The sequence below is a fragment of the Chelon labrosus genome (genome assembly GCF_963514085.1).
Source record: "Chelon labrosus genome assembly, chromosome: 11".
NCBI lineage: Eukaryota > Metazoa > Chordata > Actinopteri > Mugiliformes > Mugilidae > Chelon > Chelon labrosus.
Window position 1 is genome coordinate 7,271,751 of NC_140344.1, and position 25,529 is coordinate 7,297,279.

General features: G+C 41.5%; 1 protein-coding gene across 1 annotated transcript in view; it reads right to left on the reverse strand.

Moving 5' to 3' along the window:
* LOC311495702 (unconventional myosin-IXAa-like) overlaps nucleotides 1–25,529 on the reverse strand; it is a 118,742-nt gene that overhangs the window by 53,309 nt on the left and 39,904 nt on the right. Inside the window, exons 3-4 of the mRNA XM_084555248.1 lie at nucleotides 3,185–3,279; nucleotides 2,560–2,622 (exon numbers count right to left, since the gene is read on the reverse strand). Of these exons, the coding sequence (XP_084411374.1) occupies nucleotides 2,560–2,622; nucleotides 3,185–3,279 (158 nt within the window). The remainder of the gene's footprint in view (nucleotides 1–2,559; nucleotides 2,623–3,184; nucleotides 3,280–25,529) is intronic.

Sequence of the window (25,529 nt, forward strand, 5' to 3'; positions counted from 1 at the left end):
GATATTAAAGATCCCAAACTATAATTGGTGGAAGCGTGGACAGGTGAGTGATTTTAACTGAAACTCATGTGACAATGCTTGAACCACTGGCTTGAATCTGTCAAGTCAGTAAACAAACACTACTAATTTAATGCTAAAAAGCTACTAGATATATCTTTTTAACTGTATTTATTACTTTTTTTAATTTAAAAATGTCTTCATTTTTTTTTTTTTTTTTTTGGAGTCTGATTATTTTCAAAACTGTCATGGCTCCTGTTGTGAATACACAATGTGAGATGCTACAATATTAAAAACAGAACATGGACTTAACATGTACTAGTAATAAACAACGAATTGTGTCCTCAGATGAGTGCAGATCAGCTTGTTTGATAAATCCTGTTGTTCCAGGGCAAGAAACCAAAGCTGCCGACCCCAAACCATCCTAGCTGACCTGCCACAAGGCACAACTCAACAGCCTTTTTAGTGCTATGTTATTCTTTACATGTTCAAAAAGGGACACCACCCTCCCACGATAACAAATGAAACATTAGAAAATACCACGCTGTGTTCAAAATGGCCTTCACTAGCGAGTGAGCTTTGAGGTTGTGTTAATGAACATATTTTAAATAGTGTCCTGGCTGGACTCTCGACTTCACTGAGAGGCACAAGGACGCAATTTAAAATGTGTGTGGAAGTTGCCAAAAATGGTTCCTCGCCCCATAAAGGGTTAAAGGAACCCTGTGGCGTTTCGAGTGTACACACTTCTGTATGAATGAATAGATTGGTCAAATGCTGGGAAATCATTTTCCCATGAGGGTTCAATACAGTATCATTATTAAGATCTGGGGGTGGGGGTACTGATGTTAGTTGCCACTTGGGGGTGGGTGTTGACTATAGGCAGAAAAATCTTTGATAGCACCAAGTGGGTGGGTACCAAGTTGAACTAATCTCAATTTGGAGGCAGTAAGTTCCCCCAACATTTACTGCATAGAAACACCATCTACAACTCCTACCAACAAATGAACCATGGCAGGAGTGGGCAGTGAGTGTCAGGTGAACCCTGATGGAGCTTGTTGATGGTATGTTCTTTAAAAATAGAGAGTAATGGCCAAAAAGAACATTTGGCAACTAGAACCTGGAACATCCACTAGCAACCAGCAGTCAGCTACAAAGCGACAGGCAATCAATTAATGAGCAATACTCTTTATATGTGGAATGGGATTTAGACCTTAACCAACCTAGAGTTTTGGTCTAAACTCCACAAGGCTCCTTTAAGGATATGAACATCTGACAACCAGCCATCCACACCTATGATTTAAGAGATAATATCATGGTTCCTGACTTCCTCACTTCCACTTGGACCATTCTCTCATCTACCGTTAAAGAGCAGAGTCATTCAGCACTACGGCATCACTGGAAAGCTCAGCTTGTTCCACACCTCTTTTTTTTCCTACTCAGGGGTCGTATAGAGGCAACCTGTCATGGAACCGGCTTAAAGATTTAAAATAGTTTGCAGTTTATCATCAGCTTGCCTGCTCCCCCACCTCTGTGCTCCAGGTCTGAGCCGACTGGGAGGTCCTGTCTTTAGTTTCTAGCCTATGAATATGGCCGCCAGGGCCTGTCATCAGGGTGAAATAGAAACCCCAGGCCAATCAGGGTTAGATGGATTAGATGACCGGTGTTTTTTTTCCTCCCCACACAAAGGACTTTTTTTTTTTTTTTTTTTTTACTGTCACCTGGGAGTGGTGAGCGATATGGGGACAGACAGAGAGAGAGAGCTTCTGTGTGTTGTCTGAGAGAAGGAAAATGATTTTGGGGATGTGCAGGTGGAGTCTCCTGTATGTGTGTAAATGCTCAGCACCTGGGGGATGAGTGATTTACACACAATGGGTTTATATAGGAGTAGAATAACAGGAAACAGAATAAATCTATATGAAATATCTCAAAATCAGTATATTTTCCTCATTCTCCAAAATCGTTCTAAATTGTGTAACTACAGACATTTATCCAATTCTGTGTCCATAAATATCCAAACTCAAAAGGAAACATTATAGTTAACTAAAGGGCACAGGTCCATTTCAGACAGACACCCAATATAGTTCGCAGAGGAAATAGAGGCTATTTCAGTATTGAGTTTCTTAGACAAAGAACATGTGAGAGCAGAGATATGGATTTAACATATTATCTCTCAAACAAGAGGAAATATGGCTCTCAGTGTTGCACATTTCTTACTTTGATTATTTATGAGTGAGTGAGTGAGTACGCACTGCAAATGAGCTGCTGATAATGTCAGAGACTCACTACAAATGCAACTGTGAGAAAAAAAAAAGTGCAATGCATATCTTGAAGCTTAAATCTAATGTTCAGAGGAGGTTAGGACAAAACCTTAGACAGTAAACATGTCAAAAAGGGGTTTAATATATGACGTCTCTGTGATAAGTGAGCCAACGTAGACTTATCCAGCTGGTTTTCATCAGTAACAGAAAAAAAAAAAACATCTCATCCAGTGTATTATCCACTAAGTCTGTGTAAGCCTCATGTCGGAGTGTTCTTGTGAATCATCCTGTTGTCTGCACTCACCTCTCATTGTGCTCCTGGTACACCAAACGAGATTTCTCCAGCAGGTACTTCTCTACGTACGCTCTGGAAATAAACACATGCAGGTCTGATCAGAAATTAAATGAAAGGATATGTTGTCAATATTTCTGCAGTCAGGTGCCCATACTGGCACTGAAGCAGCTGTACGACAGAGTCGTGGTGGAAACCTACGGGAGTTTTACTCGATAAAGGCAAACAAGAAGGACACTTAAGAGTCACAACTGTCTGATTTTAGAGTGTTCAACAAGGAATAATAATTAGTTTTTATCAAAATAACTTTATTTTAGCTCCCTTTCCCAGGCAAGTAAACAAAGTACTGAACATATCTTTTGTAGGTTTACAATATGGTGCAATATAGGCTTTGTGATGTTTCACAATTCACACATATCTTAATAATACCTCGTACATTTTAACTAGTGTATCAATTGCAAATGTTCACTTAAAGCAGAATACAGTGTGCAGACATGAATTAATATATTAAACACCAAGAGATTATACAGCAGTAATAGGTTTTTTCCAGTTAGTTATTAGATGATATGTATTAAGTACCCAGCACATTGTGTTGCTGTACGTGGATTTTATCTGTATGTGTGAGTGTTTGCCTCACCCCCTGACAGTGCCACTCTCCTGATAGTTGACCTGGATGAACTTGCCAAAGCGGCTGGAGTTGTTGTTGTGGGCAGTCTTGGCGTTCCCAAAAGCCTGAAGAGTAAAAGAAAGAAGTGTTAATTGCTAGGTACAAGTGTGTGGCGTTTCATTCATTCTGCAGTATGACAGCAGAAAGACAAAAACATCTTTTCAAGTTGACCGACAGACTTTAATATTCAATTCATCTTCGGCAGAGGCAGAGGTATAATCTATTAACAGGGCCTTAGACTACCCAAGCAAACTTTATGATGGGAACTGAACTCTGAACCAGAGTGAAAAAATGTGTTAGGAGTAGAGGGAAAAGCTACCAATCACTGCACTGTAACAGAGGTCATGAGGCGCAGAAGGGGCTCACAGCAGACACGCACATACACAAAAACGCTCACACCCAGACACGTCAACCGTGCATTAAACTGCCAAATTCCTGTGAAGGCAAACAGAGCTGAAAACAGACACAGTCACTACTTGTGGGAGTCTGTGGGCATGTCTGCTAACACACACACACACACACACGGTGCCCATCATTAGGGGCCCCTGGAGGACTCATTCAGGTTCTCATTAGGAGTCTGATGAGCCCACTGGGGTTGGTTAGTCGGGGAGAGAAGAGAGGAGGCAACGAGGGGAGGAGTGGGAGATAAAGTACAGAAGATGTGAAGACAGGAAAGGAGGAAAAAAAGACTGTGGAGAAAGAAAAGATGTCACAGAGGTTTGGCGAGGGAAGAAGTGGTGATCATCTACGACAGAGGAGACCATGTAAACAATGAAGGAGTGAAGCAAAGAGGAGAACACCAGAAGGGGAGGGAATGAGGACAGAACAGGAGATCAAAAGCGAGATGAGATTAGGAAAGAAAAAAGGCAAATTGGAAATATAAAGAGAGATGGAGATGACGCAAAAGTGTAGGAAATAGTAGGAATTATGGAGGAGAATAGGAGCAATTGAAAAGAAAAGGGTTAAATATTCCTAGAATGAGCTATCAGAGAGCTAGAGAAACACATTTTCACATTCAGCACTACAGCAGTACAGTAGCAGAGGTGAAATTTTAGGCTGATGCAATCAGTGTTTTGGAGTTATGATAAATGACTAAATAAGAGGCAGCAGAGAGAAAGAGTGGGGGAGGAGAGAGGGAGCGGCAGAGGGAGAAGTGGGCGTCAGCTAATTGATTGTGGCTGCTGGGTGAATGCTACAGCTCTGGAATAACACGGTTAATAAAACTAAAATCCTCCTCCTGAATCAGGCTTTGATCTCTGTGATGATTCATCCCAACACAGCCAACCTGACACACATTCAACAAGACAATTAGGACAAGCCAGTCGGAAGAAGCAAAACAACTAACATCTTTTTTTTTTTTCTACGTCTTTCACCGGCTTACTAAAAGCTTGTTTCCCCTGCCCATCCAGTCCTTGATTCTCCCATTCTCCTCTCCAATTTTTATCTGTCTTTCTGTTTCCTCCCCCTGCTTGTGATTAGTGTGTGCCAGTCTCGCAGGGGTTGGGACACGCTGGTAACCACAAACAGAGAGGCAAAGGGAGACAGAAAGGAAGCGTGGACAGACAGACAGAGAGATCTCCTCCAATTCCCTCAATCCAAAACGTAAATCGAAACTGCAATTCACATGGTAATGACAGAGCTCTCATCCTCAATCATTTAAGAGCCATTCTGTGGCAAAATAAATATGTTTCCAGTTTTGAATTTTAGGGGAAAATCCTTTTCCTGAAATAATTGAACTGAGCATGAAATGAGCCTGGCTCTAATGGAAACTGTCAACGACAATCAAAGCAATGCTGGAAGAAGAACCTGAGAGAAGAGACTGGGAGAAAGTAAGGAGATGAGTGTACTAGAAATGTGTGTCATGTATGCCATGTGTGCCTGTGTGCACGCAGTTGTGTATGTGCTTTCAGTGGGTGTTTGAAGGAGATTAATGAGCAGGGCGGCAGTGTCTGGATGATTTAGTGGTGAACTCTGCATCATGGTCAACGCCTGCTGTGGCCACAGCACAGGAAAACACACACTGTGAATTGGTGATTACCGTGCATGCGTGTGTGTGTGTGTGTGTGTGTGTGTGTAACTATAAGTGTGTACTACGGATAGACAACTTGTGAAGGGGAGGAAAACAGAAAGAAATTATAGTGCAAATGAAAAAGAGAGAGAGAACCAGTATAAAAACAAAACTAGAAAAAAGGAAACTTAATTGTATTGAGTTCATTTCACTGTAAAAAACTAAATACAGACTGTCTTTGTTGAATGTCACCCCTCTTTCTTTCTTTACTGCTTTGGACGAAGGCACCAAAACCCCATGTGTTTACATTCAGGGGATAAAGCCCCCCAAACAGCTATCCTAATTGTAGCAGGAACAAATGTAGGTATCAGGCAGTGCTCTGTTATAGGCAGCAAAGCATATAGAAGGAGGAGCAGGGGGTAGATGGATGGTCTTAAAAAACGGAGATCATTGTTCACTTCCTGTTTTAAACCGAATCTTGACTAGCCTTAACCATATGCTTGTAACTGTAACCATGGCAACTAGCACTAATTTACATAGTAGTCCTTTTAAACCAAATCACAGTGCTTCCTAAACCCCGTACTCATTTACCGCTCAAAGGTGATCCGAAATTATTTTTGAAGTCGTTAGGTCAGGAAACAAAAAGGCATGGACAAGCATTTGTGTTATTTACTGACCAATATATGGGCAAAAATGCCCACACTGCCCCTATAAAAACAAAATGAATTAGTAAATAATATGGTATCACGTGCTGAGCGGCCCAGTCCTGGTCCATGACCCAGGAGCTGAGAACTTCTGGTAAACCCTATGTGACCATTGTTGGGAATCATTTTGAGGGTGGCTTTCTATAAAACTACAAAACATTTTTTTCTGGACAAAAAATATAAACATTGGAAAACCCAGAACCTTCTTGCAAAAAAAAACAAAAACTACCAAAGAAATAAATGTAAATGATTATGACATTATAAAATACAGTGATGCCTATGTTTGCCTTGAGGAAACATCCATGAAAATGGAATATTTAAAGTTTGCTGTTACCATACAAGATGTGGGTTCATGTGGTTCTATGAGACTCAACATAACAAACTGAATTAAGCCCAGCCTTCACTGCATAGCCCGTGGTGCCATATGGAGTCCCGAAATAAGTGTGTTAAAAACAGCCCTCCACACCATCCATTTACACAAATCAAAGATACAGTGCTTAGCCAGCCGTATGTTAGAGTCTGTGTTGATGAAAATGTGCTGCTACCCCAAGGCTTAATCCTGCCGCTGAGCATGTATGAGTGTGTATCATTATGTTTAAGTCCAAGCTCCATTTTAACAATATGCTAATGTATGCTTATGCGATGTGATAACCCCAGTGGGTTCTTCCACCCTGTCGCATTAAGTTAACCATTAGTTTCTTCCACCACTGTAGAAAACCCCAGCTCACCAGCCTCAGAGGAAGCAAGCAGCAGTGCTGCTATTTCAGAATTTATTTTAAGGTTTAACATGTTTGGTGTCGAGGGCAGAGGGGCACAATGTGAGCAAGGATAGTTATTAGCATGTTAAGGCCTTCCTGGAAGCAGGCTTAAATTGGTTCAAACTCTAATTCTAATAACCCTGTGCTTTCGTTTTTACTTTCTTTGTCTTTTTTCCCCCCAGCCCAGCTGTAGTGTTTCCCCGCGCACTCTCAAAAATCATTAGGTGACCTAGATTATAAAAAACTAGTGGAGACGTGCCAAAACCACTGCTGGGCTCACTTCCATTACTTGTTTTCTGTGTTTCGGGGAGTGTGGAGTGGTTCAAATCAGTGATAATGGCTTCAGTGTCAGTTCAACTAAGAGAGTAATGTTCCACGAATAAATGATTAACTAGCAACTGTAACTAAATCTCTATTTTCCTGTAATTAGTACAAAACAAGCTGCTAATCTCTCCAAAACTTTCTTAGAAATTGAGAATTTATAGACCACTAAATTAAAACAGGATGACTTGTTTTATTGGATCTTCTTTTGCCGCTAACACATTAGCAAGGCAACGGTCTGGCGTAAAATTATCTAGTGCTTTGCATTTTACATGCTTTAGTTGTACTTCTTGACTAAGCACTTAGACTCATGTTGAAGACAAAAGACATTAAAAAATGTTACTTTCATATTAACATCTGCTTTTATAGGGGCACCTCTGCTTAATCCAGGTCACAGGTCTTTTCTTTATGCTAGCTTTGTGTTAGCCAAAGTCCTCAACCACACCCACACACTAGCCTGTGCTCGATTAGCTTCACTTGTACTAGTCTCTACACTCTTTCTTTAAGCTGTCTTTCAGAAAAGTTTATTGAGTTGTCAGTTTTTCATTAAATACATTTGTATTGGACTAGCAATGAAAAACATGTACAGCATGTCAGTTTAACAAGGACAAAACAAGCAACTACTGTCGCTAAAGGTCATTATACATGCTAAGAAAAGTTATTTTGTTATAGCACTGAAAATGAGAAACTTTATATTAATTAATATAAAGTACTTAATACTTAACAGCTAACTTGTATTAAAGCTTAATTTAGATTGTTCTAGCCCAAGCTAATTAAAGACTTGGATGGTGTATAAACAGTTAAGATTAGCACGGTTTAATCACTTTTTTAATCTTGGTTGAAGTAAAACCTGACTGGGAAAGCAAGCTTTGCTTTGAAACCAGCAGGTAGGCGATCCCACTTACTTCCATTCATTCACCCTGACAACCAAAGACTGATGCTTTGCATTCAGCCCGTGTATCCAGGTTGCGGTCCAAAACAACAAATATCATGTCTACCGTACCCACAGACGGTGTGTCAGACCAGGGCATTCATACACATCCACTACAAAAGAACTACATTCAGGAAGGTTTTGGTGGCAGATAAGTGGCTCCACTTACAAGGACAAATACATCACATGCTTGGTGGAGGACACTAACCCCATTTGCTACTTCATTAAACAACTACAACACGTCAAGAACCGACTGCCAAGTTCCACTGCAGATACACATCAGGAACATAAACTAAACCACACTTTTGACACTTTACTCACTGGTAAAACAACAATATAGCAACTACAAAAATCCTCATACAGAAACTCCCTGGGTCATCTGTCAAACCATTAGTACAACAATGATGAAAGCTATTTACAATGATGTGAGAGAGGAAATTTATCCTTGCTCGAATTTAGAGGGGAAAAAAAAGGTTCAAAAATGTTTCAAAAAGAGTATTTGAAAGGCTTCCCTTTTCAAAGACGTGTTGTGCTGCTTTGCAATGATTTACAGCAAAATTCAGAGACTGAGCCATTATTAAAGCCTTCTCCTTTCTCTGCCCCACAAGCATACTTCAGTGTGACAGAAATATTGAATTGAATTGATTTATTTAAACTCGAAAAAATCATTGAGGGCTTAGCCCTCATTTACAATGATGTCGAGTAAACACACATACAACACATATACAATATCATGAAAACTAGTAATTAAAAACAAGGGCATGAAAATACAATATAGAAAGATGCAGAACTGTAGAGAATAACAACTGCTTAAACTTGGTTAATATATGTTACAGGCTGATATCTTAAGATTGCATTCACAGGGGTTATTTCCGTCCTTTACTCTGAAACAAATTAACACGTTCACAAGATAATCTGTAGTTTCACAGTTTTTAATCTGAGGGAAGGGAATTTATGCAATCCGAGATTAAACTGCCATGCGTAGGCAGTGTTTTTCCATTTTTTTTAATTTATTTCCGTAGTTTCATCAGAACAGAGGCTATTCTTAAAGGAGTCCAAAGACTTCCTCTAAAGCCCTCAGTGGCCAGTACAGTTGGTAGGATGTCATGGCTTCCTGCATTTGTATTTTTACAGGTGGATGTTTGCCTTGTTATGCTAAATCACAGCCTGCAACACTGCTGAAAGAAATGTAGGAGCACACAAAGGAATCGTGGCATACAATATAATCAGAATGAGTGGGAAAAGCAAAATAAGTGAAACTAAAAAACATATAGGCCAAAGCTGTATCAGTGCCTTTCACGCCATAAGTATGGGTCCATCTTATCACCTCCATCCTTACACTATAGATATGATGTGTGTCTTGTTGTTGAATAACATCTTGAGCAGCAGAAATGCTTTAAAAACAGTCTTTCAGAATGATTTCATGCTGCGTGGATTCCCCCAGAGGGCCGTCTGAGTCTGCTCTCAGACGTTTTTTTTTTTAGGCTTTACTCCTTCCACATGTACGGAGCCTCTCAGCAAGATGACATCACATTGCATTCCTCTGCTAGCAGGTGCAGCTCAGCTTCACACACGTTGGAGAAAAACTGAGCATGTGTGTGTGTGTATGTGTGTGTGTGGCTGGGGATAGGTTGAGTGCTGGCCCTTCCTCTAGGTGTGCAGTCGAGCTTGAAAACACAAGCTTACACAGGAGAGCAGGTGGTTGTGAAGAGCTCTGCCCTTCTTCACAGTGAGTTGTATCATTCATAGGATGAGACAAATAACAACATGTGCAAGTGTGCGTGTGTGCATTCAGCTCCGATGTTCTCTACTGAACCTCTTTAATCAGTTTGGTATTGTTTCCAATGCAGAGTTTGTCGACTGTTATCATGTGCAGGTAGACAACAAGCAGCTGGAAAACTGACAGAAACAAAAACTAAATTATTTTACTGACCAGATGAATGAATATTAAATGATATACAGTATAATTGTGAATTTGGTGTGTGATGTTTGAAGTGTCACCAAAAAGACATAGCATGTTGATTTAATCACAAATGCAAGTTTAACTTTTACCTACTTTCTTAAAAAGCCCACGCAGAGAGACGCACTAAACTCTAAACTACTCCAAGAAAAACAAAGTACTACAACTGACATGACCTATGGGACTGAATGTAAATAACAAAAACCTCAAACAGTCTAAATAATCTGAACAAAGCTCATAAAGTTGGGTCAATCAGCTCTTTGTTCTTCTACATCTCATCTTTATGAACTGCTTTTAATGTGACACACACCCCATCTCCCAGTTTTTCTCTCTCTCTCAGATCTTTTTCTTTCCTTTACTGTGCTTTGAACACATGGGATGAGCCCTCATTTCTGGGAAAATAGGATGGATGGGTGGGAAAAGGAGGTGAGGATGTAGGAGGAGGCGCGCATGTGTTATGTAATCCTGATAGGTCACAGAGTGGAGAAGGGGCCTCATCGTAACAGCCAGCATATGTAAAACCAAGGTTAGATGGTTTCCTTTGTCCCTTCACGCTATCCAAGACCATTACCTTATTTCCTGTTTGAATAATTCCTAACTTACCATTTACCTCATTCAGCAAAATGATTGACACTGTTGCCTTCTTTTGTTCATTGCAATCAGAGACATTTACTGTTTTGTTATAAATTACATAACGTCTCGACAGCCATGTTAGTGGTTCTGTGTGGCTGAACTTGGAGACTTTGGCTTTGAGATAATTTAAGCATAAAGTTCGAGCATAAAATGTATAGAATTAGAATATGAACACGTTGACCATCTTGTTACAATTCAATGTTCTGCTGGGAAACTTTTGGACCTGGCATTCATGTGGATGTTACTTAGACATGTACCACCCACCTAGAACAGACCAGACACCCCCACCCCATAGCAATGACACTCCTTGATGGTAGCAGCCATCCCCAGCAGGATGCAGCTTGACACAAGCACACACAAAAACGCTTTAGGACCAACTAAAAAAACATGAAAAACAGCACAAGGTGTTGACCTGGCCTCCAAATTCACTAGATTCCAAACTGATCAAGTATCCGTGGGATGATCCACAGAGGCCCCTCCTCTCAACCCACAGGACCCAAAGGCCCCCACTAACAACATTCTGTTGCCAGAGACCGCAGGACACCCTCAGAAGGACCATGTCCATTCTCTGATGACCTACACAATATTAGGAAGGTGGTCATAAAGTAATACCTGATAGTTGTGCATGTACAATACACCTTCTGAAGAGTGTGCATGTCTAATACAGACACACTGTCATGGCAAAAACACTGGGATATTTAAGTTTGAACCAAAGTGTTGGAGAAACTAACATTGTCAATTCTGGAGTCGGCCAGCTAGTATGGCTAAAATAAGCTTTAAAAAAACAACACACCGTCTTATTCCTGTGAATGAATTTCACAAGTATCAGACTTATTTTAGCATTACTCTTGGACATCACTACGTAATGTCATGTGCTTTTATAGTATGTTGATCCAAACTGAGGCATGACTATTAAACATACTTTATGTTAAGCTGAATGTGAATCACGTGTTATATAATTTTTATCACCTCCAGAGCTGACCTGCCTTGCTTTCAGTTTTTGGCAGACCTGGTTTTGTCATGGCTGTCCATGCTGGTGTTGTTATTGGCCCATAGTGCTCCGCTATTAGGTGACATACTCTGAAATGAAGGTTTATTTCATGTGGCAAGCGTGACCAGCCAACGTCACGGACTAATGACTGATGTCTGACCTGAAAAACCTTGCTCAGTATGCATAGTATCATCCAGTGGAGAAAAAGCTCAGTATTTACGGCTTAATTTGACCCCAAGAAGGTTTAAAACTGGGTAACAAGCTGATCTTGGCCTGGGGATTCGCAAAAGTGTATAACAGACACGGCTGTAAAATAAAAAAGGCTCATTCTGAATATATGCAGCCGCACTTGAGTGGTTTCCACAACAACAAAGTATTTAATGTATTTCACAGGGGAGAGAAATACAGCACTGAAGAAAGACTCCAAATGGGCACCACTGAACTGACTCCGTTGAACAAATGCAAGGAAATATTTGTTGATCAGCTTCCAAGCTCACATGATACGATACACTGCACATTCAGTAACAACAATAATCCAGAAGGAGGGTAAACTCAGCTTGCTGTGCAGCAGTAGAACAGTATTTCTGTACATATTCAAGATATTTCTGCATGAACATACAGTATTGGCCATGTGACAATGTTCATTTTTTTCTATTTTGCCTCTGTTAAGGTCATTTTTTCAAAAGGGGTCTGTTCCTCCATTCACTCACACACACACACACACACACACCTGCAAACATGCAGGCCTCTGCAGTGAATCTTTACTAAAATAAACCACGTACACAGGACATTAAAAAGGAAAGATAACTCACGCAAGTTCCTGTATCGTCTAATGAGGCAGACGCAGAGAATAGTATATGACACACACACTCTGTACTTCTGCAGTTCTAAGTTCGCTTGTATAAAAGATGTTTTTGATACCGTAGAAGACAAATTCTTATTCATTTTTGATAACAAATAAATAATAAATGTGTTGTTTTGATATGTACTGTCTTCGTTATCAAAAGAAACTAATGCACCCAGTGCACTGGTGTTCCACACAGGGAGAACGTTTATGTTGGTGCTGTAATTTGATTGGTGCAATATCTGTATGGCCCTGTGATGGACGAGGTGACCTGTCCAGATTGCACCCCGCCAGTCGCCTAATGCCGGGTGGGATAGATTCCAACTCCCTGCAACCCTCTCCAGGAAGCATTTATAGATAATGGATGGCTGTTATGGACGAGAAACCCATCTGGAAAGGGCCCATCCGATGCTAGTGAGGCCATCTACATTCAATAAGGCAGTACGGATACAACGTTGAGCTGTGCAGGAACTGTCCATGACTCAGCAGCCACTGAAATAACATGAAAAGTAACATCAAGTGGGAATCAATGCGTGTGTAAAACCTCGGTTCAGAAACCAAGATAAGCCAGCAAGTTGTTCCATCTTTGTTATAGGTTTCATTATGTGCGGCTTCAGCCAAGTAACGTAATAAACAATGGCAGTAGCACAAGTGACAATCTAGTGTATACCTGGTAATTTAGAAGGGAGGCAGTGCTGAAATTCTGACCTATGTCTGTGTAGCAGACAGGTTACACAAGCTGGTTTCTCAACACAAACACTGGAACAAGTCTGTGACTTGATTTGGATTTTGTGTTTTTGTGAAAAACAATCCAGTATAAATGTTTATTGATAGTTTATCACTTTAGAGGCCTTGTAACAAACACAATTTCCCATAAATCCTACAATAGAAAGTTAGATTAAAGACGCAAGTGCATGTGCGAGTCAAGGGGTTGCAGTTAGCAGACTGCTTTTTTATATAACAAGCGCTGTAGTGGATGCAGATTTGGTTTAGATATGACATGTCAGGAAGCACAAAGACAGATGAAGGAATGAGATGTGTGTTTGCACGGAGTCAAAGAAGCTAGTGAAACATCATGATGTCGGATGTCTTGTGTGCTTAATGTACAAGGAGGCAGGGAAATTACCTTTGATACCAGGAATTCAAAATACAGTTCGTTATTTGACATTATTTTTTACATGAATGGTAGAGATACCTAACAACTTCCCAATCTAATTTATGCTTATATGGTATGCATCTTAGACCATAGGCTATTAGTATTCCCAGATGAACCTAATAATAATACCTGATAAACATGCATTGTGATGTCTTGTCTATGTGTGAGTGCCGTTGATGTCCATGCTTCAGAAAAAGTGGCCAAATGTATTTGGTGTCACACAAAGAAGAAAATATCAGTCCTATGCAGCCAAACACATGTGCACATGTGTTGAGGAGAGTGAGGGAAGAGGACATTGAAAAGAAAAAAAAAACTCACATTTTTCTCACCATCTTTCTCACATAGTCAACCACACACACACACACACACACACACACACACACACACACACACACACACACCCCCACACACACACACACACACATACATTCTCTCTCTCCCTCTCCATAAATGGCTGCTGTCACTAGTGAGCCGGGGCCACATCTGGATCACATTGGCCTTAGGAAGGGCTGAACGCACAGGCCCAATAAAAGCCTCCTTCCACTGCACAGGACTGTCAACAGGCCCTCCGCCACTGTCAGCGAGGAGGAGGAGGAGAGAGGTAAGGAAAGAGACGAAGGAAAGAGGGGACAGAAAGGGAGAGACAAAGAGAAGAGGGAGGATGAGGAGGGGGAGGACGACAGGGACAAAGGAATAGAGAGAGGCACATGCAAAAATAAAGGAGACGTGTTTGAGGAAGGGGAGTATGGAGGAAGAGAATGACAAACATGAGGTGAAAAGGTATGTCTCCATTAAAATGGTGAGCCAGTTGCTCAAAAGATTTTCCAAAAAATCAGAAAGAGTTTTTCACTGCCATTGTTTTTTTTTTTTACTTAACGTTGTCGTCTTGCCCAGAATTAGACAAGAACATTGATATAATTTTTATAAAGACAGCTGGAAACAACTTGCCTGACCGGTGATTGAGTTCATTTCAGTTTTTCATTATTTAAATGGAGGGATTTCTGGTGGAGATGAGGCAGCACGGCGTGAACATTTGTCTAAACTACTACTGCGACATTAAGGCTTTCAAAACTGTGGATAGCAGCCATCACTGCTGCTGCTGCTCCTCCTTACAACTTTTCCACCTGAACTGAGTGTAGTTTTTCTCAGACATTTTCCACACACATGTTCCTGTTTACAAATTTAAAAACTGCATGAAATCAGCTGGCTGGAAACCTGCAGAGATATACAGGTCTACGTGTAACTCTGCCTGACAGACTGTGTATTGCTCCACCGTCTCCAGAGCGGTGTGTGTGTGTGCGCTTGTATGCGAGTAACTGTTGTCTACATCAGTCCAGCCATACCTCATAAATGTCTTAGCTACATGTTGTCTGCCTCTGCCAGGTGTGTAAGTCTCAACCTCTGCTACAAGCCTGGTAATAAAAAAAAGCAGGGGGGATGCCTGCAAAGAAAAATATACACCTTTCAACAAACATTAAGACCGACCCCAAACCACCTTCGCTTCGATCCAGCGCGCTAACGCAACACAGCTTCTCTGCGTTTGGCAAATCCTGGGAGTATCTGGGATTGTGCTTGGAGCTGGCGGTGAGCCCGTGACGCCGCGCGGTGTGACTGACAGAAAATGTAACTCAGCGTGCGAGGTGGTGTGGGAAAATCCCACGACTGAGTGTGTTGAAGTGTTAATCCCTTGAGAGCTGGACTTCTACATGCTGCTGTGTATAAGTGTGTGTGTGTTGCAGAGCGAGATGATTAATTTGGGGATTTGAGTGGGAGGAGTGTGTGTGCGTTGCATGTGTAGTATGTGGCGCTTTTATATTTGGACGCTGTAATGCCCTGTGTAAGTATGTTTGCGAGACAAAAGTTTCCACTCAGACTTTTTATGGTGTGTGTCTGAGCAGGCTGTCAGAACAATGACTCTGATTATAAAAGGATAATATTTCCTCACAACTAGATTCACTGAAGACTGAAGTTATTTTTTTAACCGCTTTCAGCTCCTCAGATGCAAATATTTCCTGTTTTTCTTAGCAGTCTTTTAAGCTTGTATTTGTTTTATAGGAGAGACAGTGCATTTACTGCCAGTGTAGCTTAAAATAGCATTCTATACCATGGTCCCATGCTAAACAAAACATTTGTGTCTTTCTCCAAAACAAACGTACTGAAACCACATGAAAAAAGAAATCTTTTGTCCGTGAGGATGAAAACTAATCTACTTAGATCCATCAGTTAAGAAAACACAAAAGGTAACACAGCTGAATCACAGGTAAATAAAGCCACATGAGTGGGGCTGAACGCTCCAGCAAATTCAAGACACAGAGGTTTATTTTAGTTGAAGTGATGCAGTCTGTACTGGCAATACTACAGGGTTAAAAAACAAGACTGTCAACTCCTTAGTCTAGCTGACAATTAAAATGCACACATTTTCCTTTTAAAAGCAGACCATTTCTGCAATTCTTGAGATAATTCATGCAGCGTGCGTCCGTGTCTTAGTATGGGTATAGTATTTATGTGTGCATGCTTGTGCCTTGTTTATTTGCAGGGAAGGGAACACTGGTCACAACCTCAGGCGTTTCCTGTCTCTCGTCTTCTTTTCCTCCTCCACTGCGCTCTGAAATTCACTTCATTAACTCAGTTCAGCAGGCCTAAGCAGGCTCGCTGTTGCTTTTTATGTCCCCCATCAGCAGTCCATGTGCACAGTATACATAGCTTTACCAAGGGTACTATCCAAATCAGACCAACTTGTCTGCTTTCCATTTACCTGTTTGACTTTCCTCCGTCTTCTCTAAAACTGTTCACTTACTCACTCTGTACCAAAACGCTCAGCTAAATCCAACAAGAGGAGATACCTTTGAAGAAAACCCAATTTCTTAACTGAATCAGCACACCCTGAGAGAAGTGACAGCGGGGTATTGAGGAAAACACGCTGACGCATCATGTGCAGAATGACGAGGCAGTGTTGCATCAAGTTCTGATGCAGTCTAGTGAGACGGAGACAGATTGGTACAATGAATCTCATCAATCACATCCGGTGTGATGGGAAAGACAAAGAACAGCAGAGTCACTTTCGGCTGAGGCCTTAAACCTCATCGGCACTGAAAGGCACCACTGCTATATCGACTCACTATAATTCACACTGTTTTAAAGTGGTCATCGCTTCCCGACAGCTCCATCAGCATCAGAGCCTCAGCATACACAGTGAAAACGAGTGAAAAACACTCGTCACAAAGTGCCATTTGCTATTTCAGCTACCTTTGCTGCTACCTCTATCGCCCCTACTGTCACGCTTCACTGTCTTCTTCGTCATACACTTTTCCTTTCTGTCTGATCTGCCTCTGTCCTCTGTTCTGAATGGACATGTTTCAGACGTCACAGCGATGCGTCGCCCAGCAGCGTGTCCCAGTCTTGAAGAAATTAGACGGTAAGTGAGCAGTTGGTCCTCAGTCATATAAAAGGCCTGATGAACTTTGATAAGGGCCAAATCATCACGGCCAGTAGAGAGGGTCGGAAAAATCAAAGACTTGTCGGGTTCGTCCTATCAGCAGTGTTGAGCACCACCACAAACGTGGTAGGGATGTGCTGGAGCAAATCTGATCTGTGGCAGCTCCAAGTCCCAGCTTACAGGACTTAAAGAAGCCACTGTTTATGACTTAGTGTCAGATACAAATGGTGACCTTCAGACGTCTCATCGAGTAAATACCTCAGCCGGCCAGAGCGTTTTTGGTGGCATGCAAAGAACCATTAGGGAAAGGTGGTTAAAAAGGTTCTGGCTCATCAGTGTACAATGCACTTATCGTTTCTTTTTTTTTTTTAAGAACATTTAAAGGTTCCCGTTTTCCAGCATGTTTTCATGCACTGTTGAGATTTGGACGTATCACCTTTCTACTTCTACTCATTGAAATGCATCTTTTTGATTTGTTAACTCCACTGAGTTGCTTTATCTACAGCCTTTACCAAGTATGTTTGAGTTGGCGAGGCCAGTATCAGGTCCGGCCAGCAAAAACATAGTAGCGTTTGGTTCAATCTAAAAATAAAGGGATGGGTGCACAGTAAATCAGTTATAGGTTTTAACTACATGCCACAACCCACATTAAGTGCTATTTCTGTCAATCTTGGTATGAGATTCATTATTTCTGCTATTATGACTACTTTACACAGTCACAACAGGCTGTTGAATGAATGTTTAGCTTCACTGCTGTGTCCCGTGCACTAAAGTACTATTCAGATTCAGATTTAGGTTTATTTGTCATGTGCAGGATTAACACAGGGCTAACAGTGCAAAGAAATGCTGTGAGCGAGAGACCTGGTCAGCTCAGCCATAAGTAGCACAAAAAGGAATAAGTCTGAGGAGACAGAATGAGATCTGTGCATCTCTTATGGCATTTACTCACATTTACTCTGAAGATGTGAAAACTATTATCAATCCAAACATCAAATCTGGGAGCTTCCAGCTGCGTTGCTGTAAATACTCAAGTGAAATCTTTCTGGAAGCGAACGCTCCAAAATACAGCAGAGATAAACATGGAGGATTTATAACGCTAGTATTCTGGCTAACAGGTTCAGTTTAAAGTTTGTCGATTTCCATGCCCACTCTGGCCAAAAATACAAATAAATAACTCCAGCTTTAGCCGAGAGTCTCTTTACCATTCATAATTCAGCGAACGCCAGGTTGAAAGCCAAATGGCAGGGCTAGTGGAACTATCGTCCGATCTCTATGCTCAAGGATGGAGTATTGTGTTACCGAAGCGCAAGGGGGAGAAAGAGTGGGGAAGTTGGATTACCGCTTTTTATAGCTAATTTAATAAAGGACCACAGCGTTTCCTGTCTAATCTGTGCAGGAGGGAAATATGAGAAGGAGGTGAAGCCACCTGAGGTTAGACACCCATGTCTTTCTGTAAGACATTTACGTTTCGTTAAGTAGAGTTGTTACCTGAAAACTGATAAGACACCCAGTCTTCTTTCTTCTTCTATCTTAGCCCCTCAAATATTGACTTGCTCTATCCGTCCCTCTCCTTTTCCTATTTTAGCTACCTTTGCTGCTACCTCTATCGCCCCTGCTATCACGCTTCACTGTCTTCTTCGTCATACACTTTTCCTCTCCATCTTATCTGCCTCTGTCCTCTGTTCTGAATGGACATGTTTCAGACGTCAGGGAGATGCGTCGCCCAGCAGCGCGCTCTATTTTTACACCAGGCAGCAGCCACTGATGCCGCAAAAATGCACGGCGCCAATGTGAACATTACAACAGGCCACTGGAGTGCTCACCGCGTGTAAACCCAAAACCAACACACATATACTGTAGAGGCGCGCAAGCACATATTGAGGCGGAGAGGAAAACCTCAGCGCCTCACAACAAACTCACAGCGTTCATTTGGAGCGAAGCCATGTTTACCATAAAAAAACAACAGCGCTCCCCGCCACGCTCGCTAACAAACAAAGCGTGTCGTGATGGCGCGGTGATAGGAGCAGCATCAGATCTATCTCAGCACAGTAAACAAGCGTGAACATGACAGGATGGATGTCAGGCATGTTTCAAGGCACAGTGAGTATCACTGAGAAGTGTCGGGACAAGATGAAAGGGGAGAAGGCAGACTTGAGGATCCTTCTACAATCAGTCCATGACATCCTCTACTTCTACTCCTCTTCTTTGCCCCCTGCTGAGTGTGACATGTCTGGTACCATGAAGCAAGGCTGGTTTTAAATTTACTGGGAGGAAGTAACAGCAGAGCTGGCCTATTAAAAACCTTAAAAGGATCTTGACGGAAGTCGGCGCTGTAAGGGCGTGAGACACATTTCTTCATTCCGTTTGTTTACAAGGTGAACAAGCTGCTAAGGGACGAGTGGAAATGGCAGGAGAATTACTTCAACCCCGGAGGGAGTGATTCTGGTGCACGGCTCCACACGGGACGACTGTGGAGACGGCCATCGAGAAGAGTAAAATCTGTCGGCATTACCAGCTTCATCTCGATTTCACTAAACCCCAGAAACTGGGGCACTTGGGAGTCCGCTCACTTGAAAATGACTCTCTCTCCATTATTTAAGCGAGTATTTCTCTCATCCCCCTCCTCCTCTCTTCCTTCACTCTCCTCTTTCTCTACTATCCTCCCCCTTCCTTTTTTTTCTTTTTATCTCCCTCCTTCCCTTCTGCGCCCCCGGTGCTGTAGTAGGGTGGGTGGGATGGAGAGAAGATGAAGGCATGGAGGCAGGGTGCTGCAACAGAGCGCTTTCATCTTCTCTCTGCAGGGCTGTGGCATCAGGGGGAAGACACAGCGAGTGGTTCCAGGGATACAGTAGAACAAGGACACCATAACTGTACACCTCAGATGTATTTTTAACATTTTATCCGAAAACGTGGTTAGAGCTCAGAGTTTTTCAGTTGGGTCTGCTTAAACTCGGACAAATCATGTTCACAGAAGTAGTGCATGCACATAGTTTTAGCCTAATATAACTGACATTTTGGGCTCATTTACCTTCATTTTCTTTGTTCAAATAAGCATATTTTTTTTTACTAAATGCTAAAAAAAGTATTATTATTAAATGATGATGAATACAATATTAATCATGAGCCGAGTTACAATACAGCCCAGTGCACTTGAAGAGCAGCCAGAGCCTGTGTCAGACCTAGTTCACCTGCATTTGCTAGCGCTGAGATGAGATCTGAGGTTTGAACCTGGGATTTAAATTTTTGATTTTGTCATTTGTGGTTCTCGCCAATTAATTTGGAAAACACAATGTGGAGTTGAATGAGCTGCAAGCATTTGTACAGAGCTGGCCCCTCCTGACAGTCTATTCAATCTAGATGATCGTGGCGTTTTGTGTCTTTGCTTTGTTTTTGTTTTTCTTTAATAGTTTCAGTTTTTCTTCTCATGCTCTGGTTCTCTAATCTGAACAGTCAATTAGACTGATCTCTCTCCACATTGCTGGAAAACTGCAGACTGTCGGCTTGGCAGGTCATGGCCTTGTAATTCCAACACCAGCCTAGTGTTTTGGATTAAAAACAGACTGCTTCTGTACAGTGCAGCTTGTTACTTCTGAAAGACTTCTGTAGTCTGACATAATCTGCAGAACATAATGTAGCTCTGATTTCTTCAAGACTATGGCTCGCAGCTGCATGGTCGAACCACGAACAGCCCACTATATTTTAGAATTTATGGCAGTAGTAGCATCAGTCAGTATGGTCTATTAGATTAAATGAAACTTTAATGATACCCTCGGGGGAAATCGGGTCATTGCACCAACAGAGAGCAGGATATAGATCAAAGGACAACAAATAGAAACCACTGAGCAAATATGGCAGATAATTATGAGCAAAAAAACAAAATCATCCAAAAAAAAATATCAGCATCAGTCCACATATTAAACTCTTCTTTTTAAAAGTCGCAAGTCACTGTTTGATTTCAGCTGAACTGAAATACGATTTATTTCAGTTCAGCTTTCTCTCTACAGAGCATGAAATAAAGAAACGAAACTGTACAACGTGCACGAACAGGACGCGCACAATGAAACAACAAACCAAACCAAAGCATCGCCTCCCAGGCTCAGTCTGGAGAACATGTTCAAACTTCCACCAGCCACTCCTCGTCTTTTCATTCACCCGCTCACACACTCAGTCGGACACTCTCAATGGCACATCTGCACCATTCATCCCATCATTTATTCATTTATCCACAACATTAGCTTTCAGGGGCTAGAGTCAATGTATCTGTACTTCAGTTGAGGGTGGGGGCGGGGTGCCTGCTTTGTTTAAGTGCGTTTCAGCACCTGTTTCAACCTGTTGAAACCTGACAGATGAGGCTTCATGTTCAGGTGCTTCATTTTGAAAATCCACGTTTTGTGAGAGAGTACAAAGAGGGAGATTAGAGTTTACTGTCTGGCACTCTTTTGAAATCGTTCACGAATACAAAAATGCCAAAACCGCAGCCGTGTGAGCTGTCACACACCACTGATGATTTCATGACTTCATCAGATAACAAAACCCACCAAAACTGAGAGAAGGGTGTGAATGGAGGCAGAGTGGTGGTAGCAATGTACTTAATATGTACTGCTGTAGATGATCCTGAATAATAGAGACAAGCATGTCAGGAGTGCTATGAGCATAGATCTAAGAATGACAACTTTTAACCAAGTGGATTCATCAGTTAGAGCTGTACTACATTCAGTGCTACACCGTACAGCCACAACATTAAAACCACTGACAAGTGAATAACATTGACCTTCTTGTGACAATTCAGTGTTCTGCTGGGAAACTTTTGGACCTGGAATTCATGTGGATTTTACTAAGACATGTACCACCCACCTAGACCAGACCAGACACCCCCACCCCATAGCAATGACACTCCTTGATGGCAGCAGCCATCCCCAGCTTGACACAGACACACACACAAAAATGGTTTAGGACGAACTAAAAAAACATGAAGAACAGCACAAGGTGTTGACCTGGCCTCCAAATTCACTAGATCCCAAACTGATCAAGTATCTGTGGGATGATCCACAGAGGCCCCTCCCCTCAACCCATAGGACCCAAAGGCCCCCGCTAACAACATTCTGCTGCCAGACACCACAGGACACCCTCAGAAGGTCCATGTCCGTTCTCTGATGAGTCACAACTGTTCTGGAGGCACAAGGGAGACCTACACAATATTGGGAAGGTGGTCATTATGTTATGCCTGATCGATGTAATAACCAAATGTTATCGTTAAAGAACACCAAACTAACATAGTAAAAGTAGTTCTCCATTTCTGGATGTTAAAGAGGAGATAGCACTAATCATGGAAAACCATCACCCAGCTTAATCTGAACAACATCCTCTTATTTCAGGAGAGTACTGGGATCTTAATCGACCTTAGAAGCATCTGTGGGTGACACCCACCCAAACCTCACATGGCGCATATAAACCTAAACTCTCCATTAGTCTTTTAGAACTGAAGAAGCCACTTGGATGAATGGTGAAGCGTCTTCAAGAGGACTCAAACCAGTTCAGTGGCTTCGTTTTAGCTTTGTTTTTTGGGTGTAACATGGAAAATCAAGAGCCTCACAGGAGCAGTAGTCTTGGTAAAAAGTAAAATATCAAAGCTGTGAGCAACACACAGATTTCGATCCAACTTCAATGTATATGGATAGAAGAAGAAATCTCAGAGAAATACATTGAGCAACCTGGAGTAATAATCTATGTGCATGTACAGATGCCACTAGAGTTTAAAGATTTAATAGTAATGACAAACTAGCTTTAACAAACATCCTTCAGTGATATAAATTCAGAAATTCATGCCACAAAAAACAAAGGAGAAATGCTGGGATTACACGCTCACAGGGACCAGTCCTCTACAATCAAACACCTGCTATAAAGCCCTTTCAGTCTCACTGATGCTCCTTACCTGTGTGTGACACAGATTTGGTTCTTAAGAAGGAACGGCACGGTGAAAAAAGCAGGAGGGGTTGTGGAGAGATTCAGAGCTGTAATTACTATAGCAGTGAAGTGAGTATAAACGAGCTGGAATTTAGCTGTACGCCTTCGCAACACAACAGGGGACCTCACCACAAGAAAACGCAGCAGCCACAAGAAAGAGCGTCCTCGGTAATAGACTTCACTACAGCGTCTCTTATATCAGCAGGCTTTATCTGGTGTATCACGAAGCCAGATTCTTCACAGCATCCCAAAACCTCAGGTCACAGTGTAGATACATCATTACGGATGCACATCTGTGAAGCAGAACTTTTCAGGAGATTAACTTCAAAAAGAAATTCAAATAAGTAACACAGGTTTACGACACAGTGTGTGTAAATTTGCTTCATGTGCAAGTTTTTAAACTGCTCGGGATCAACTGCAATTATCAGGGGAAAATACTTCTGCTGAGACCTGCATACGTCCACAACCGAGCACACATGCAAATAATATGCAAATACTGGTTCTTCACCGACATGGCCGTTGCAAATTCAGTTACAGGGACAGTAATTCAAGTTCAAGATAACGACAATGATATTTTTCTTTGTGAGTCTGTCAGAAATATAAGGTGTGCCTCCCACTTATGGTTACTTGCCAGTTGGTGCTGTTAAACTGAATTGAATTAAACACTAGAGTGTTTCTGTCATTCAGCCTAACCCACCGACTAATATGGGGTTGCCAAAATAACAAAAACATGTGTCAGTTCAACACAATACAATTCAATACAAACCACAGCCTACAAATATCCAAACACAGTTGGATCAACAGCTCTCTTGGGTATTTTTAAGAAATGCTGAATGCTATAACCTTCATGTTGCTAGATTTAGTGCTGGTTTGTTATATTAGATACACTTGTTATCACCAGCGTATCTAATAAAGTGGCAAGTGAATGTAGATGATGATCACGGCATGTACAGTCAATATGACATGTACAGTTTAATGTAGAGAGGCTTATCCTGAATTTTCAGTGCAGCAGTCAGATGTCGTTTATCTGATAACCGGCTCTGGAGGAAGAGAGTAAAAATACAAAATGTGGAAGTGTTTACAGAAGCCAGAGGTCATTTTAGAACTAGCACATGCAGTACAGACATGGATTTAAACCCCTACATGTGACCAGTTCAGACAACTTGTAGATTTGAAATCTCACTTTCTGATGTTTGGTGCGCTGTGCAATACCATATGCTGCAGTTGGGCGCACAGGCGACCAATCATTCTGAGGTAAACCTTCTCCAGAAACTCACAAACAAAGGCTGAATTTGCTTTCTTTATAGACTTAAAATAACCTTTTACGGGGCGGATTCACAACCGCGAGATACAAAGAGAAAAGGTAATGAAAACAAGCTGGTGCATGTGTGTTAGAGATCGAGTGAGGAGGGACGAACATCTCACAGAAGTAAGTTTTATATTGAAAGCTTTCGGGGGAATTAAACTGACCACCTCTCTCAACCCTTGTCCTTTGTGAAAGATGACGCTCGATTAAATTCAGTTTGATTGATGAAAGTCTAGTTAAAGGTTTCAAATAGACAAGACCACTAACGCAGATCTGGTTTGCTCAATTGCTTCCACTGGCCCAGATGGCATCATGTTCAACTAAGACTCCTAATGTCTGTAATCTCATCTGGGCCTGATTGCTGTGACACCACGTAAGCAGGCTCAGATTGAATCAGGCCCATTTGGACTATCAATTTCCTGTCGCGAGGCTCTCACTAAATCTGGTGGGTGGAGTCGTGGAGAGAGTCCTCAAGACGGAAAGAAAGACATAATCAGAGGCAGTGCTGCCAGATCAGGCAGTTTCAGGGCGGTTTTGAACAAAACCAAAGCGCATTTACTCTTCCCAAGCATGAGCAAATTTGTAGACTATCAGTATCAGTAGACTAAATGGTTCCATAGTAGCCAGATGTGAGTAGTTGTGGTGGTTGGCTGCTGCAGCTTGTTGCTGGATGATTTCTATGCTTCAACTACACTGTTTTTTTATGGTAGACTACACTAGTGTAAGCCAACTGGGTGGTCAAAGTACTAATCAAAGGATCAATCTTATTTTTTTTTTTATTTTGTCTGTGCATTTTGGCGTTTTTTAAACAGCTTTCAGGCTGCATCCAACAACACTGGTCAGAGAAGAGGAGAAGAACACGTCACCGTCTGATCATATTCTATTACTGAGAGGAATTATGCTAGCCGTTATATTTAAATGGTATCGTATTTAATCAGTGTCAGAGAAGAAATTAAATACACATTTTGCTTCTCAAAAATGTCAGATCAGATAATATACATGGTTTACTGTATTACTATGAGGCCATCTGTTTTGATGCAGTTATGTACTACCGGAAAATAAAAACTTATCACTTCCTAAAGCTCCAGACCATGTAAGAATTAAACAGGAGTTTAAATTAAAAATAACTAATTGTGTGATCACTGAAATTATAGAAATGATCTTTGTTATCACCATCAACACTAGCAGGTATGAAAGCCTGGATATGAATACGAGTTTCTGCGACCTCTGCAACAGACGTTTAGTTTGAATGTAAAAGTGAAGAATGTAGTCACAGATGGTTACACACTTGACAAAGTACTTA